The 16,648-nt window shown below is 46.3% G+C and overlaps 7 protein-coding genes across 7 annotated transcripts; 2 read left to right on the forward strand and 5 right to left on the reverse strand.

Moving 5' to 3' along the window:
- Positions 1-240: 240 nt before the first annotated feature.
- Positions 241-966, reverse strand: SAMD00019534_042850 (hypothetical protein; the record flags this gene model as incomplete). The annotated part of the gene is made up of 1 exon (XM_012900790.1): positions 241-966. A coding segment is annotated over one exon (726 nt), but the record flags the coding sequence as incomplete, so codon positions are not given.
- Positions 967-1,575: 609 nt separating this feature from the next.
- On the reverse strand, positions 1,576-3,643 carry SAMD00019534_042860 (hypothetical protein; the record flags this gene model as incomplete). Its single annotated transcript, XM_012900791.1, has 4 exons — positions 1,576-2,307; positions 2,374-2,649; positions 2,750-3,127; positions 3,218-3,643. The coding sequence occupies 4 exons, from the start codon at positions 3,641-3,643 to the stop codon at positions 1,576-1,578; spliced, it is 1,812 nt and encodes a 603-aa protein (XP_012756245.1).
- Positions 3,644-4,707: 1,064 nt separating this feature from the next.
- On the forward strand, positions 4,708-5,823 carry SAMD00019534_042870 (hypothetical protein; the record flags this gene model as incomplete). The annotated part of the gene is made up of 1 exon (XM_012900792.1): positions 4,708-5,823. One exon carries the CDS (start codon positions 4,708-4,710, stop codon positions 5,821-5,823), a length of 1,116 nt encoding a protein of 371 aa, XP_012756246.1.
- Positions 5,824-6,212: 389 nt separating this feature from the next.
- SAMD00019534_042880 (hypothetical protein) lies at positions 6,213-10,528 on the forward strand (the record flags this gene model as incomplete). Its single annotated transcript, XM_012900793.1, has 3 exons — positions 6,213-6,504; positions 6,573-8,993; positions 9,057-10,528. 3 exons carry the CDS (start codon positions 6,213-6,215, stop codon positions 10,526-10,528), a joined length of 4,185 nt encoding a protein of 1,394 aa, XP_012756247.1.
- A 157-nt stretch (positions 10,529-10,685) lies between these two features.
- Positions 10,686-11,797, reverse strand: SAMD00019534_042890 (hypothetical protein; the record flags this gene model as incomplete). Its single annotated transcript, XM_012900794.1, has 2 exons — positions 10,686-10,786; positions 10,861-11,797. Coding segments are annotated over 2 exons (1,038 nt in total), but the record flags the coding sequence as incomplete, so codon positions are not given.
- Positions 11,798-12,847: 1,050 nt separating this feature from the next.
- SAMD00019534_042900 (hypothetical protein) lies at positions 12,848-13,516 on the reverse strand (the record flags this gene model as incomplete). Its single annotated transcript, XM_012900795.1, has 1 exon — positions 12,848-13,516. One exon carries the CDS (start codon positions 13,514-13,516, stop codon positions 12,848-12,850), a length of 669 nt encoding a protein of 222 aa, XP_012756249.1.
- A 619-nt stretch (positions 13,517-14,135) lies between these two features.
- On the reverse strand, positions 14,136-16,616 carry SAMD00019534_042910 (hypothetical protein; the record flags this gene model as incomplete). The annotated part of the gene is made up of 2 exons (XM_012900796.1): positions 14,136-16,172; positions 16,254-16,616. 2 exons carry the CDS (start codon positions 16,614-16,616, stop codon positions 14,136-14,138), a joined length of 2,400 nt encoding a protein of 799 aa, XP_012756250.1.
- Between the last annotated feature and the right edge of the window lie 32 nt (positions 16,617-16,648).

A 16,648-nucleotide genomic window follows, 5' to 3' on the forward strand; every position in this document is an offset into this window, starting at 1 on the left:
TAGTTAGCATCGCTGCTGATCCCATAATCAACCAAACAAACAACATCGTCGTGTCATTGGTATTCAAACATGGTCAACTCATTCTATCAACCTATCAATCATCCACTCATCGAGAGTGATGGTGATCGGATCAGCAAACTCGACTTGGAACATGATATTGATATTTAATTGAGTTTACTTTATTTCAAGGTATGAATGATGGATGATGGATGGAGGGAAGGTATGAGACGACACTTAGAATGCCTTCACACGATAGGTGCCAACAGCCTTCAAGTGCTTGACATCCTCTTCGATGATGTGGTTGATGATTGGTCTCAACTTGGCTAGGACTGGACGCTGGTTCATTCTGTCCAACCAGGCCAACACATTGGTGAACTTCTCGTGGTTGGGAACGAATCCATAGGGGAGGTACATTGCCCAGGCGTACACGGCCATGTCGGCAATCGAGTACTGATTGGCAGCAATCCACTGCTTGCCCTCAAGGTGCTTGTCCAGCACAGAGTATAAACGGTCAGTCTCGCGGTAGTAACGCTCCTCGGCAGCGGGCACAGCGTCTTGGGCGAACAGGGCGTAGTGCACGTACTGGCCGTGCATTGGGCCGAGGCCAGAGATCTGCCAGGCGAGCCACTGTAGGACATCACTATGCTCTCTTGGGTGAGTCTTGATGTCTGGGAGGAACTTGCCATGTTTGGATGCAATGTAGAGGAGGATGGCGCCAGACTCAAAGACCGGCTGGGGTGGGCTGAGTGTGAAGTCCATCAAAGCAGGTACCTTTCCATTTGGGAATATCTTTTTGAACTCGGCTCTCTTCTCACTTGCTGGATTAAAGATATCAATGTCTTCATACTTGTAACTTAACTCCATCTCGTCGAACAAAATACGCAACTTCCATGTATTTGTTGTAATAGTTCCATAAAGTATATAATCTTTGCCCTCATTATTGAGAATGTTTACAGTTGATGGTGATAAAGTTGTTGAAGTGGACATTATTAGTTTGTTTGATAGAATATAATAATAATAATATTTGATTGATTGACTTGGATTAATTAATTAATTGATTGATTTGGATGCTTGATTGATTTGATGAATAATTAGGATTGAGGGTTGATCATTTATTTAATGCCGGGGACATGTGAAGAGAGTTGACATCGATCGGATAATTGACCAATTCGAAAAGAGAAGTCATTTAGTCTATGATGTCAAAACCAAAGTAGAATCCCTTGGACCAAAAGATCTTGGGCTTCTCTTTGCAGCCGATGACATTCTACAAATCCATTCATGACATTTTTGACAAGTATTCCTGTTTTTGTCGAGGAGCTTGGCCTGGTTCACAGTCCCCAAATGTCAACGAATGAATGAAGAGGCTTCTTCCATCTATCCATTATTATTAGATATTGATTAATGAATATTATTATCTTAACATGTTAACCATGTCCAGTTCCAGGAAATGTCGATGTATTACAACAACTGTCAACATCACTCAACTCTGATTGGGATCACTGGATCTGATCAAGTAAGTAATTATACATTTGTATATTTATATATTAATGATTGTATGTTGGATTCCACAACACATTAGTTCAATTTGAACTCATGTGGAAGATAGTTCCTGCCAGGGTAGAATGAGTAGTCGAGTGGATATGAGATTAGATTCTCAATCTTTGACGTGTAGATATCGGCATGACGATGTAGTGAGTATGCAAACATCGTGGCATTGGTATGAGTCCTGAACAAACTGCCAAAGCTCTGATTGAAAGGCTCCTTCAACGCCAGTCGCTTGGCATATCGCTCGGTCTTTAACGTCTCGAGGAATACATCCTTGCGCTCGCCCTTGAAGAACTGACACCGACGTATGGCGTCCTCAATCTGCAACAGCTCGGCCAGATTCTCACGATACTTTGGCGAGTTCTGGATCTCCACCTCGGTCTCGAGCTCCTTGATGATGACGCCCGTGCGCCAGCCCTCCTTGGTCGACGGCTCTACGAGGTCGCTGAACAGGTGGTCGCCAAAGTACATCACGCTGCGTCCCTTCCACTTGCTGATGCTGGTGAACTGCTGCAGGCTGCCGCCCACATACACCTTGCCCGGCTTGAACTCGCGGATCTCGCTCCAGTCGTAGCGCTCCGAGTTGATGTCGAAGCTTCTAAAGTTGCGGCCCTTGCCAAAGAACGTGGGCTTATCGCACTGCGTTATGATCACGTCGAACAGGTCGGTCCAGTCATTATAGGATCCGCCAAGTTGATCATTGAGCAGGTATCGCATGCCATGATTGGCAAAGTAGAATGAGTTATTCGTCAACAGGAAGAGCTAGGTATGACGAGCGAGTTAGTGAGATGGAATGGTTCCGACACCTGGATGTGTTCCACATCATACCTTCTTGTTGGCAGCCTTAAGCTTCAAGAGGAACTCTCCTAACAATGGATGCTTGTTGAGATAGAGGGGAAAGTCGTTGATTATGCGGGAGTGCAGACTACCGCTAAGATGCACCTTGGACACAGCCTTGGTGATGTCGTCGTAAATGATTCTTGGCTCGAAAGTAAAGTTATTATCCACGAGGAATTGAGTGATGTCGCTGATCAAACAAGCCTCTGGTATACAAAAGATATCAATCATTGGCTTCAAATATGTCTCGCAATATGCTCTCCTTAACTATTATGATTGATTGATTGAGTGAGTGAGTGAGGGTGAGTGGATGGTTCCAGTTGGGCCTGGGGCCTGGACCTGGGCGACAATCCAATCAATCACATACCTGCATTGATCCATAGATTGATACTGTCTCCTCTTTGCTTAGTGCTCTTCGTCCATAATAGATGGCACCAGCTTGGATGTTGTTTAGGAAGTCAAGCTTCATTAGTAGTCCTGTGGACATATCATAGTGTAGACCTCTGATGGCAAACTTGGGGTCGTAGCACAGATCCTTTAGATTGGATGGATACTTTAGTTCATCGACCAGGTAGTTGACCGAGAGTTCATAGATCAAGTTCTGGACCTGATCACTATAGTTGGCCAGTGTATAATCATAATCGAATCCAAACACCTTGATCTCACTCAACTTCAATTCACTATTAATGAACACATCCTGTGGATCAAGTGTAGGTACACGGCTAAGATCAACCGAGTGTCTATTCTAGAAAGTGTGATTGATTGATTGAGTGAGTGAGTGAGATGATAGATTGAATGATTGAATGAGTGATTGAGTTCACTCAATCAAACATACCTTATGTGTATTGATCAGTTGATCGAGTGAAAGGTTAAGGACAGAGTGATGTGTTTGGAGGTATTCGGACTCGTCTGTGGAGCCTCGACCACCTTTGATTGATGTAGATGGTGGAACATCATCATTCAATAGATTATTCCATAGATATGTATAGTTTGGTCCAATATGTATATGTTTCGTAACTTTAGTCGTTGTCTCTATTGTAATATCATCATCAATATCTCCACCTCCACCTCCTCTTTTGCCACTGCCACTTCCACTTCCACTGCCACTTCCACTGCCACTGCCACTTCCACCTCCACTGTTTGTTGAACAATAGTAATGTTGTTGAGATTGTTTGTTTGTTATTATATTCCTCTTGAATGAATGAATGTTATTGTTGACAACTCTTGAACAACGATTTAGTGCTGCTGTTGAGATCATCATCATCCTCTGATTGACTGCGATCACTCAGCGCAATCAATCAACCAATATGTATAATATTATTTATAAGTTATATTATTTATATATATAGGTAGCAAGTTATTAAACAGAATGATTACAATTAGTGTATCTCACCAGCACAAGAACTCATCTTTAATTCATTCATCCAATCATTCACCATTCAACACTAAAAAAGGAGTTGTTGTTGATGTTGTGCTCAACATTCATTCACAACGGATGGTGTGTGAACATCGCGATTGTTTCAAGGCTGAAGACCATTGAAAAGACCATGATATATATTTATTTCATAGTATAAATAACATCTATCTTATAATTATTATTATTATTATTAATTCAAACATATAATAATATAATATCCCCAAAGTTGGTACACTCTCGAGTCGGTCGATAATTAAGGCTCCATTTCAGGAGGATAAATCATGTCCACTTTTAGTGTTTTTGGTACACTTGCTGACCTTTGACACGAACAACCTGATCTGACAGACTTTGACACAACAGTCGATCGATTGATTATTTGTTTGAAAACCTTTTGGTATCAGCTGATGTGCCCAACACACCCCTTTGATGTCTTACTTTCATTCATTCATTCAACCTCGAACACACACACACACACCAAACACCCCCCTCCAAACAAGACTTGGACAAGTTGGTGTCTTGAAAGTGATTGGGGGCTGAGGCTTACAATAATAGGTATCATCACTCACTGAGTCCCTTTCCATCTTTGTGTTCCTTTAATTTATTTTGTGTATGCGCCAGCTATTTATCTTTACACACCTTGAAATGAACCAAATGAATGAATGATTACCTAATTTAATATAATCGTCTTTGACAGCTTGAGCCCATTTGTGTGGACCACACCGCCGGCTGCCCTGCCTGGTCCCTTAATTAATGATTGAAGTTGAATCATCCCCAAGTCCCGTGTGTTGTTGTCATTAATTTATACCTGTCCCCAACACATCATCAATCTTCATTCAATTCAAGTTCCAACATTTTCACTTAATATCTCTATCTCTATCTCTATCTTTCAAAGACATAATAACTAAAGAATGATCAAACAACCAAAGTTGAACATTGCCAACACCAACATTGCCATGCTTGGCTCTGACTTGGACAAGAAGTGCCGTATGGACAAGGCTCAGTTGGAGGCCCAGTGGAAGACCGCTGGAAAGAAGGAGGGTATCCAGGTGTGGCGCATTGAGAACTTCAAGGTGGTGCCATGGCCCCAGGACCAGTACGGAAAGTTCTTTGACGGTGACAGCTACATCGTGTTGCACTCGATGAAGAGCGGCCCATCGTTCACCTACGACATCTACTTCTGGCTCGGACTGGACACCACCACCGACGAGGCCGGCACTGCCGCCTACAAGACCGTCGAGTTGGACGACTTCTTTGGAGGCGCCCCCACCCAGTACCGCGAGGTCATGAACTACGAGTCCGACTCATTCCTCCGCCTCTTCCCCAACAACTCGTTCTTCATCCTGCACGGTGGTGTTGACAGTGGCTTCAACCACGTCGGACCAAAGGTGTACAAGCCCCGTCTGCTCCACATCCAGACCACCGAGGTCGGCTTCAAGAAGTGCCCCAAGGTGATCCAGGTCGAGTTGGCCGCCAGCTCGCTCAACAACTCTGACAGCTTCATCTTGGACGCTGGTGAGAAGATCTACGTGTTCAACGGCAGCAAGGCCAACCCAAGCGAGGTTGTCAAGGCTGGCTCTCTTGCCACCCAGATCAAGGGCGAGCACAAGGGCATTCCCAGCATCGAGACCTACAGTGAGACCGACAAGGACATCCCCGCCGCCTTCTGGACCCTCCTCGGAGGCAAGCCAGCCAAGATCCCCGATGCACAGCCACCATCAGCCGCTCTCAAGGCCATTGAGAAGACCCTTTTCCGTCTGTCCGATGCCACCGGCAAGCTCGAGTTCACCCAAGTTGCCAAGGGCAAGATCGCCCGCTCGCAGCTCAACACCAACGACGTGTTCATCCTCGATCTCGGCTTTGAGCTGTACATCTGGGTTGGACAAAAGGCCAACGCCAACGAGAAGAAGAACTCATTCAAGTACGCCACCGACTACTTGGAGAAGAACGGTCACAACCAGTTCACCCCAGTCATCCGTATCGTTGAGGGAGGTCACTGTCCATCATTCGATGCTGCTTTCAACTAAGTCAGTCGTCAAATGTTCAAGTCCATTCAATCCCAACATCTCCCATCTTGACCATATATCAACTCTGGTCTGCTGTCTATTATTATTAATTAATCAAAGTAGTGTATATTAGTTCTCATAAGGTGCACAACCAACAAACAAACAAATAAAACAAACTTGTTATGCATTATTATAACTCCAAACAATGAATGAATGGTTGGTATTCGAGATTGCAAGACATCTTTTGTTTGAGAAAGTGTGTGTGGACTTGGCGCCAATTTTGTTAATTTAGAAGAAGTTTGACACACTTCTGAATCCAACTCATTCATTCATTCAATGTATTACCTCATTCAACATTTAAGTTAAGTTATATATGTACATAGATAGATAGATAGACACAATACAATACAATGGTTATAGTTAGTTTGGAAATAAAGAACTTCAAATCATACAAGGGATTGCATTTGGTTGGTCCATTCAAACAGTTCTCTTGTATTATAGGTCCCAATGGCAGTGGCAAGTCCAATCTGATGGAGGCCATCATCTTTGTACTCGGTTACAAATCATCACAGATAAGAGGCAACAATCTAAATGAACTCGTATTCAAACAGATCGTTACAAACAGTGTCGCTGAAGCATTGGCAGAAGCTAGTTTATCAGAGTGTGTCGCTGAAGCATTGGCACAAGATGGTTCACCAGATTGTAAGTCCAACTCATTCATTCATTCAATCAATCAATCAATCAAAGAACTAACTCAATCACACCAATAGCATCTCCACAACAACATGTGGAGAAGATGGAGTCATTCGTAAAGATGCATTATCATCATAAACCAACAGGCAAAGACTATGTGTTTATGAGAAAGATTGAGTCAAAGGAGAAGGACTCAACATCGCATTACTACGTGGACGATAAACATTTGAAATATGAAGAGTACGAGTCAAAGTTGGCCGAGCTGGACGTGCACGTGGCCTGCAAGAACTTCTTTGTGTTCCAGGGCGATGTGATCAGTCTGGCATCGCAGAACCCCAAGCAGATCACGGCGCTGGTAGAGACCGTGTCAGGTTCGGGCGCGCTCAAGTCCGAGTACGACCGTCTGTTCCAAGAGAAGACGGCAGCTGAGGACGCCGTCATGCTGACCTACTCCAAGAAGAAGGCGATCAGTCAGGAGAAGCAACAGATCAACGCACAGCTGGCAGAGGCACGAGAGTTTAGAGAGTACATGTCAAAGCGCGAGGACCTGCGCGTCAAGTCTATCCTGCTGACGCTGCGGTATCGCCTGGGCCAGATCACGCAGCTCTCTGACCAGCTGGGCTCCAAAGAGGTGGAGCTGACCACGCTGCGCAGGGAGGGCGAGCGCTTTGAAAACGAACAGAAGGCCTCCAGCAAGAAACAGGCCGAGACACACAAGGAGCTGCTGAAGCTCGAGGACGAGATGGACTTGCTGAAGAGGTCGCGCGACAAGGGCCGTCCCAGCGCTCTCAAGGCCAGTGAGGAAGTCAAGCAGCTCAACGACAAGATCAACAAGACGACACACTTTATCGAGCGCGCCGAGAAGAACTTTGCCGCGCAGCAAGCGACCATCGAGCAGCTGCGCAAAGACCTGGCGGATCTTGAGCGCCAACAGACAGACGTGGAGAGCGCCGAGGTGGAGAAGTCGATCGAGCTGGACAAGGACCAGATCGAGCAGTACAACAAGATCAAGCTACAGGCCGGCAAGGAGACAGCCGATATGCGACGCCAACTTGACCAGCTTACGCGCCAACAGAACGTCGAGACCGAGTCGCTGATGACCCTGTCCTCCAAACTGGAGGACCTCAAGAAGATGCGCGTGCAGTTTGAGCAGACCAACGAGAAGCTCATCCAGAAGAGAGACATCGCCGAGCAGCACGTCAAGGAGGCTGACGAGCGTCTGGTCGTGTTGCGCGACGCACTCAATCAAATGACCACCTCAAACGCACAGATGTTGTCCAAGCAGAGTACACTCACCAGCGAGCTGGACCGCATCCAGTTCATTCTTTCCGAGCACAAGACCGAGCAGACCGAGAAGGAGAGGGACCGTCGTCTCAACTCTGTGATCAGCACGCTAAAGAACCTATATCCAGATGTGCGTGGCAAGGTGTCTGACATGTGTGAGCAGACCCAGCGCAAGTACTCGACGGCGTTGGCCGTCGCCATGGGCAAGCTGCAGGACGCCATCATTGTGGACACTCAAAAGACGGCCTACGCCTGCGTTGAGTACATGAAGGAGCAACTGTACGGCACGGCCACCTTCCTCCCACTCGACCGTCTGAACCCCAAGGCACTGAATCCCAAGCTGCGCACACTGGGCGGAACGTCCAAGTTGTTGATCGATTGCCTCAAGTTTGACAAGGTTATCGAGCCCGCGATCAGATACGTCGTTGGCAACACCTTGGTCTGCGACTCGTTGCCCGAGGCCAAGAAGCTGGCATTTGGCGACGCCAACAATCGCCAAAAGGTCGTCACAATCCAGGGCATCAAAATCACCAAGACCGGTCTGATGAGTGGTGGACTGATGGGCGTCAAGTCCAAGACCAAGTTTGACGCGAGCCGACTCGACGACCTCAAGAAGCAGCGCGACGCCATTATCCAGGAGCTGTCGGGAATGGAGGCCAAGCAGGTGAGCATGTCGGACATCCAACAAATGAACAACCAGATCAATGAGCTGAGGCTCTCGGCCAGCACCAACAGCATCACACTGGTGCCCATCCGCGATCGTATCGCCAAGAACACCGCCGAGGTTGCGTTGATCGACAAGGAGCAGGCGCCCATCACGCCAGAGATCCAACGCATCACAGAGTCGATCGCCGAGCGTCGAGTCACAATCGATTCGCTGCAGAATGACATTAGCGCCGTGGAGGAGGACATGTTCCAGGAGTTTAGTCAATCACTGGGCATCAAGAGCATTAGAGAGTTTGAAGAGGATCGACTCAAGAAGATACAACAGCAGTCAAGCGAGAGGATGGCACTGTCCCACAAGATTGACAGAGTCAGGAATCAGATGGAGTACGAGAGTAGCAGGAACCTGGAGAGTGAGATCAACACACTTCGATCAGAGTTGGAGGCCAATCAAGAGGCACTAGATAGAGAAGTTGGCTTGCAAAAGGGATGCGTTGAGCAAGACAATGAGATTGAACAAAAGTTGGAGGATGTTGGTGACAAGATAAAGAGTAAGTAAGAACTGTTGATTAAGTGCACGATGGAATACTAATCAATCATTCAATCATGATTAGAGCACAAAGAGACATTGTTCACAATGAACACGGCGATTAAAGATGCCAAGAAGAAGGTGTCGGAGAATGGATTCAAGAGAGCACAAATGGAGAATCAGATATTGATTGGATTGAATGATTTGGCAAAGATCAAGAAGGACTTCCACAACACATTGTTGGAGGCAAAGACTGAGAACATGAGGATACCACTTAGAGGTGAGGACGAGGAGATGGCAGAGCCAGAGGAGTCGGAGAAGGGCGTGCCTGGTTCACAAAAGAAGACACCATCTTCTGGAAAGACTGGCAAGAGGACTGGTGGCAAGGATGAGAGGAAGAAGAAGTCGTCGTCATCGAGAAAAAGGAAGACCAGGGACGAAGGCGACAAGTCTGCTGGTGAAGGCGAGGGAGAGGAAGAGAGCGAGGCAGGCAAGACAGACGACGACATCTTTCACGACTCGGACGAAGAGGAGCTTGACTCGGACGAAGAGAAGGACGAGGCTGAGGAGGAAAACCCATTCCTGGACTTGGTAGAGATGGCCAGCGAAGAGATGACCGAAGCTGAGCTGGACGCGCTCTACGAAGCTCACATCAGCATTCCCTTTGACTTTAAGCTCATTGCAGCCGTGTCGGTCACGTCGGAGGACAGACTGCAGCACCAGCTGAAGGAGTACTCACACGACCTGCACAAGATCAAGACCGCCATGGAGACGTACAACCCCAACCTCAAGGCCTACGAGCACTTCCGAACAATCTCAACCAAGCTGCGAGAGACCATCAAGGAGCTGGACGAGCGACGAAACGCCGCCCGTGAGGTGGGCCAGAAGTTTGCCCAAGTGAGGAAGGAGAGGACGCACCTCTTCAACCGCGCCTTTGATAGCATATCAAAGAAGATCAACAAGATCTACGGTGACCTGACACGCGATCTCTATCCCCCCTACCTGCGAGGCTCGGCCGATCTGGCCGTCGAGGACACGTCCTACCCATTCAACGGAGGCATCAAGTACACGGCCATCCCTCCCAACAAGCGTTTCCAAGAGATGGAGATGTTGTCTGGAGGCGAGAAGTCGATCGCCGCGCTGGCACTCCTCTTTGCCGTTCATCAGTACAAGCCAACGCCATTCTTTGTGCTGGACGAGGTGGACGCAGCGTTTGACAACATCAACGTGCTCAAACTGGTGCGCTACGTACGAAGCAAGGCCGCCAAGAAGAAGACGCAGTTTGTCGTCATCTCGCTCAAGGAGATCTTCTTCCAGAACAGTGACGCTCTGGTTGGTGTGTGTCGCGAGCTCGACTCAACGTCCAAGGTGCTCACCTGTAGTCTGGAGCATCTGCCCATCAAGGAAGTGGAGCTACTGTCACTGGACGAACAGAGGAAGGTGGACAAGCGTGTCCTCTCTGTCAGGAAGCAGAGGCGTGAGGGTATGATTCCAGAGTACAACCTGACCAGTGCCACTGAGACCAGTGCCAGCGAGAGCGAGGTGAACACCGACTAGTAGTAGTAGTACCCAAGGACAGTCCGCAATGCCAGTCCAAGTCAAAGACTTAAATCTCACACATAGGTACATCTGTATCATTATCATTATTATCTCTTGCCTACTTGGCAGTGTTTGTTCAGGGTAGGGTAAGGATAAGGGTACACGTTTATTATACAAAGTTGACATAGTTGGCTGGATAGGCGAGCATGTAGTTGTTGTCGTTGCTGGCAGTCAATCTCATGTATCCATTCTCTCCCCAGCTTGCACCCCAGGAGTCTAAAGATTGATTGAGTGATCAGATGTTAGTATTAAGGTTATTGGATGAATGAATGAATGAATGATTAACATACTCTTAAGGATCCAGTAGTCATAGGTTGGATTGTATCCAGTGAGGATCATGGCATGGTTGACACTGGTGTACGAGGTTGGGCTGCTGTAGATACCAGAGACATAGTTGATGAAGTTTTGATCAGCATAGAGACCGATGGAGATTGGTCCATTCTTGAGTCCATCAATGAATGCTTGCTTGGTCTGAGTGAAGATCTGATTGTATCCCTTGAACTTCAATCTTGGAGTGGATGCACTGGATGAGGCACATGATCCTTGGACGGCAGTGTACGGGTTCTGAGCAGTGAAAGAGATACCATTGGTGGCATACTGGTCATAGACCTGGGTTGGCCATCCTCCATTGCATCCATTGGACATACAGTTGAGAGCATCCTGTTCAGAGAGGTTGATGCTGTTTGGATTGCCTCCGTAGGTCACAAGGAACTTGGACTCAATGTTACCAATGGCAGCAAAGATGTAGCAATCTCCACAATTACCCTGGTTCTTTGGTGCAGTTGACCAGGGTCTCCAATCAATAGATGAGTTGGTAGTTGGTACCTTGGCGGCTGGGAATGGATTTGATGGAGCAGGGGTGGTAGTTGGTGCGGGAGTAGTAGTAGGGGCTGGGGTAGTGGTTGGGGCAGGGGTAGGGGCTACATATGGAGTGTATGGATTTGTGTTGGCAAAGCCACCTCCAGTGTAGTAGCGGCAGTAGACATAGTAGTATGATCCACACTTGCGCATGCCACATCCAACAGAGGTAGTTGACTGCCACACTCCATATCTTGCCAAACATGGGCTGGTTGTGCAGGTCTTGGTGTTGAAGTTCCAGTTGCCATTGGTGCCCCAGATGTAGTTCATCAAGTTCTGGGGGTTGAATGAGGTCATAGAGAGCTTCCATCCTGCAGAGCCTGAGAAGGTGCCCCACGATCCATCGCATAGATCAAGGGTACTCTGGACTTGGGCGGCCAAGGTATAATTCCAAACTAACGACTTGAGTGATGTGGATGGAGTGGGTACAGGCTTTGATCTCCATGAGTTATGATTATTAATAAAAGTAGCAATATCAGTTTGGTTCAATTGACCATTTGTAAATGTAATTATACAAGTACATAAAAATATTAATATTAATGATTTCATTTTTTTTAAATTGATTGAATGGTGTTTTAAAAGTACAATAATAAATTAAATAATAATATAGGTGATTAAGGATATATATATATTATACAAATAATTATACAATGATTATTAATTAAATAACGAATGAAGGGCAAAATTGGAGTCTATTTATCGCAAATTGATTGAAAGAACAGTAATACTTTAATATTTTTAAATTCGATCTTGAATCAAAACCCAACCTCAATCCAAAAGTTATGGGGTATTATTGTCATTAACAATAATAAAGGTAGTTAATGAAGGATACATGCTACTACACATGTAATACAAGATCAAGTCGGTTGGAGTTTACCTCCAAAACCATTGCAAGACCAAAAAAGTGTGTTGTTGGGTAGTTTTGTAGGTTTTTTCATAGTTTTGTCATAAGATGTGGGGTCTAACGCGGGTCCAAGGACCTGTTTTGATTGGACAAAGTCCCATCATCTGCCTTTTGGTTACCAATTATACTCTGAACTGCCTCGGGTCTAAAGGTATCGAAGCATTGGTATGGTGTCGACGGATGTTGATTCAAATAACAATCAAACAATCAAACACAAGTTGCGCACTGTTCCTTCCACACTCAATCAATCAATTAAACATGTTTGAGTGAATAAGTGACCCCTCAAGCACAGTTGTACAGTGCCAGTCAGCCAGGTGGTGGCTTGATGAATGGAAGTATGTCGCCAACTATGACAGAGACGGACAGTAATGTAGCAGTTTACACTTTAGAACTCTAATTGTTCTCTTAACAATCATTGTTTGGATGGGACTTTGGAACTCATTTTATTGTTTCATTCGAATGAATGAATGAATAATATTGAGAGTGGACGATGGACGGACGGACGACGGATGGACTTACAACTCGCGGTTCAAGTAGTAGTTCATGTGAGTGCGGACACCAGTGTACTCACGGTTGTGGATTGGGTGCTCACATGGTGGTGGCAGGTTGAAGACGTTGCTGTCGATGGTGGTCGAGAAGTCAAAGATGGAGGTGTGGGCCTCGCCGAGGGTGTAGTCGACGTTGGACAGTCTCTGGTTGATTGGAATGCAGGTCGATTGCTCAAAGGCACCAAAGTAGGAGTGGACTCCGTCAAAGAATGGCGAGGTGTATGAGTTGTACTTCTGCGAGCCGATGGTGACTTGGTTGGAGAACTTGGTGTTGGGTGGCACCATGGTGTTGGGGATTGGGAAGTAGGCCGAGAACAGGAAGCAGACGCCGTTGGTGATCAGGTAGTTGGTGTTGTTGTTGCCAAAGTGCACCTCCATTCCCTCCTCAAAGATGGGCATGTTGTCGGTGTTGTTGAACTGGATGCGGTAGAAGACGGCGGAGCGCTGGTTGACAAAGTCGTTGACGACACCTCCACTCTCGGCGAATGACTCCAAGTGGTTGTGACGGCCAACAAAGTTGAAGGCAACGGTGTTGTAACCGTATCCGTAGGTGTTGTTGTAGGTGGCACAGATTGGGTTCTGGGCAGAAGCCAAAGCGGCGAACAAGAAGAGACAAGCAATAGTGTATCTGAACATGTTTGATTATTTGTTTGAATGAGGTTGATTGATTGATTGAATGATTGATCAATTACTTAATCATCATCATCCTTCCAATGGAAGGTCACGAGTCTCCATTGTACGGCGGTCAATCAGTCGGGATGTGGAGTGGCCCTCCGGTGTATGTTGTTGTAGGGATGTACAGGATCTACCCTACAACAACATGGTCTCCAGGAGTGAGTGTGGTGGGAAGAGGTCACCTTTGGTTCATTGACAACTGGACGAGGCAGGCAGGCAGTCAGACAACAGGCAAGGCATTAGCAGGCAAGCCAGGGTTCCCAGCTAGGGAAGTTTGAATGAATGAATGGACAGGGGGCATCACCATCATCATCAATTCATTCATTAGTTGTACAAGGAATGAATGACCGACCACTAATTAAACTGGATATTTCTGGATATCGGGCGCCCAGGAATGTATGATTGAGTGGGTGTGTGAGTGATTGATGGATGTGGAAGGTTGGTTTTTGATGGGCGGGGTCATCATTGTTACCCATTATGATGATGATGTCTCTCTCCTGGCTTGTATCTTAAAGCTGGCGACTACAATATAAACGACGAAGGGGTGTGATTCGGGTCACGCCTAACTCGACTCAAACAATCAGACCTGTACCATATGTCGCATCAAAGATGACAGCTGGGATGCACCTATCGCTGTGATGTTCTCCGACATCAACTCCCATGCACTGTTCTTCATCTTAATGGACAGCTTCTCCATTTGGCTCATCAACTTGTCATTGTACGACCCAATCGTCTTGGGCTGCTTCTGATCAACATGTATATCCATGTTATCGGTGGTGCTGGGAGCAGGACGAACAATCTGTACCACTAGGAGCCATTGGACTATACGTGAGAATCTGGCAAAGCCATTGGCTAGGCCCCACCACTTGTAGAATGAGTTCTGCACTCGTTTGCTCTTGATTTGATTGACAATGACTTCGTTGTACAACTGTTGTCCGCATTGCTGAAACTCTGCCACCAACTTGATGCATGTCGAAGCCGTCTTCCTGATCGACTCATAGTAGCTCACTTCCAATGCACTTGGATTACAAACTGTGATGGTCGCCTCTGTCATTGTTGTTGAACTCTTTAACTCTTTGTACATGTTGGTCATGAGTGAATCGAGAGAGAACTGACTGTTTGACATCACGTATTCATAGAGTCGCTCATTCTCTGTGGCTGGACAGTCAATGATGGCTGGCTCCACTGCTTTGGCCTTCAGCTCGCCAAGGTATTGTCTAAGCGCACTGGTCGTACGATCCAATTGTACCAACTTCTCATGTGCCATTGCCTTTGGATGGAAAAGTACCTTGTACTCATTGTTGACCATTGGGATGATGGTAGGATCTAGGTTCAAAGTGGCCAGTTGTTTAGCTGGAATTGACTTAACAAGCAAGGTCACGGCAGTTTGAAAGAGTTGATCGAGGATGAATGATGGTATATGTTTGTTATCAATCTCTCCATGTGATATCCTATCTCGAATGCGTGGACCATCTGGATAAAGGAACAGGTCGAGAAGTCCAAGTATATTGCTCTGGCCAACACTATCGATCAGTTGATTTCGGAACTCAATCACAGACTCTTCCAACTCCTCGGACTCCTCGGACTCCTCTGTCTCCACATCTTGACTCTGTCCAAGTTTGGAATACTTTGGATCATGATATTTGTAGTACTTCTTGAGCGCTGGTGATGATGAGCCTTGTGTTGAGGCTACACTGGTGGTCGTGAGGCAGATCTGAAGTTGTTGATGCTGTGACGATTGGCTGAGTGCCAGACGATCAGTGAGGAATAGGTCCAGCGTGGTGTAGTAGCTTAGATAATCGGCGTGGAGGAAGCGAGGCGACAGTCCATTGATCTTTACAAACTGACATCGTAAAGAATGCTCCAACTGTGGTAACAGGATAATGAATGTAAAGTAGTCGAGGTGAGTTTGAGTTTGTGATTGGTCTGTCTCCACGAGTGATTGATTGTAGAGTTGAAGAGCGTGATGCCAAAGATGTTGTCGACCCGACACAACAAAGGGCGAGCAGTCAATCAGACGACCAATGTCATGTAGTTGTTTGGGTGTGAGCTTGACGCGTGTCTGTTGTGACTGGGCCATTGCCTGGTCACGATCTTGTTGCACACGAATCAGTTTAGGTAGTTGACTGAGATCCAACTGCTTCTTGGGAATGAGTGCTTGTGGCTGTGGATGCCATGTCTGTACTTGAATGATCATTGAGTGGAGGATGACGAGCATGAGGATGACCATTGAGAGGTCGAGTTCGCCAGGCGAGATGAATCCATGCCAGAGCACATTGCGTAAGTTCATTCCTATTGGTGGACCAATGATCACTCGCAATGTCCACAGCAATTCTGGACCAATACTTCTCTGCAACACAGGGTCTTCAAGGATATCGCGTAACATTCTTCCCATTGGTATGACAGGAGGTGTTGTTGGCTTTGATGTAGTTGTTGTTGATGATGTATTGCTGTTGTTGCGGTACTCAAACAGTATCCTCCATGTGATTATGTCGCCCAACAGTCTCTCGATTGTCAATGTCAAGATTGAAGCGCAAAGTATGAGGTCAGTGTCATTGACCTGAGTACCAATCATCATTGTAGTCAATCTCTGAGAGACATCAGCCATCAAGTTAAGCTATATTATGTTGTTGATTGGAGTTAGTAGGTGGCCGGTCAACCGTGGCATTCATTCACTCAACCATCTTAAAGTACTTACATCATTCAAGAGGGTACATTGACTTGCTCGCCACATTGCCGGACTGAATGGAAGTTTATCCCGCCACGAACATTGTGTCTCCACCTTTGACATTGATTGCTCTCTCACTAAAGACTTGAGTAATGTGTTGGCCATTGTACGAATGGAGAGTGATGCGGCTGCATATTTCAATGCAATATCATTGTTCAATTCAACTGTTGTTGTTGTAGTCTGTTGTTGTGACTGACCCTGAGCTTGGGACTGTGTAGATGTTGGTAGTCCCATTGCAATCAGATCCTTTAGTATTGTTGCAAGAGTATGTTGGTTTAAACACATTGATGATGGATCGATTATATGATCGACAGACGTGTCTACATCTGTCATTGTGATTGGTGACAATAACAATCCTTTAACAT

Source organism: Acytostelium subglobosum (genome assembly GCF_000787575.1).
Source record: "Acytostelium subglobosum LB1 DNA, scaffold: scaffold7, whole genome shotgun sequence".
Taxonomy (NCBI): Eukaryota; Evosea; class Eumycetozoa; order Acytosteliales; family Acytosteliaceae; genus Acytostelium; species Acytostelium subglobosum.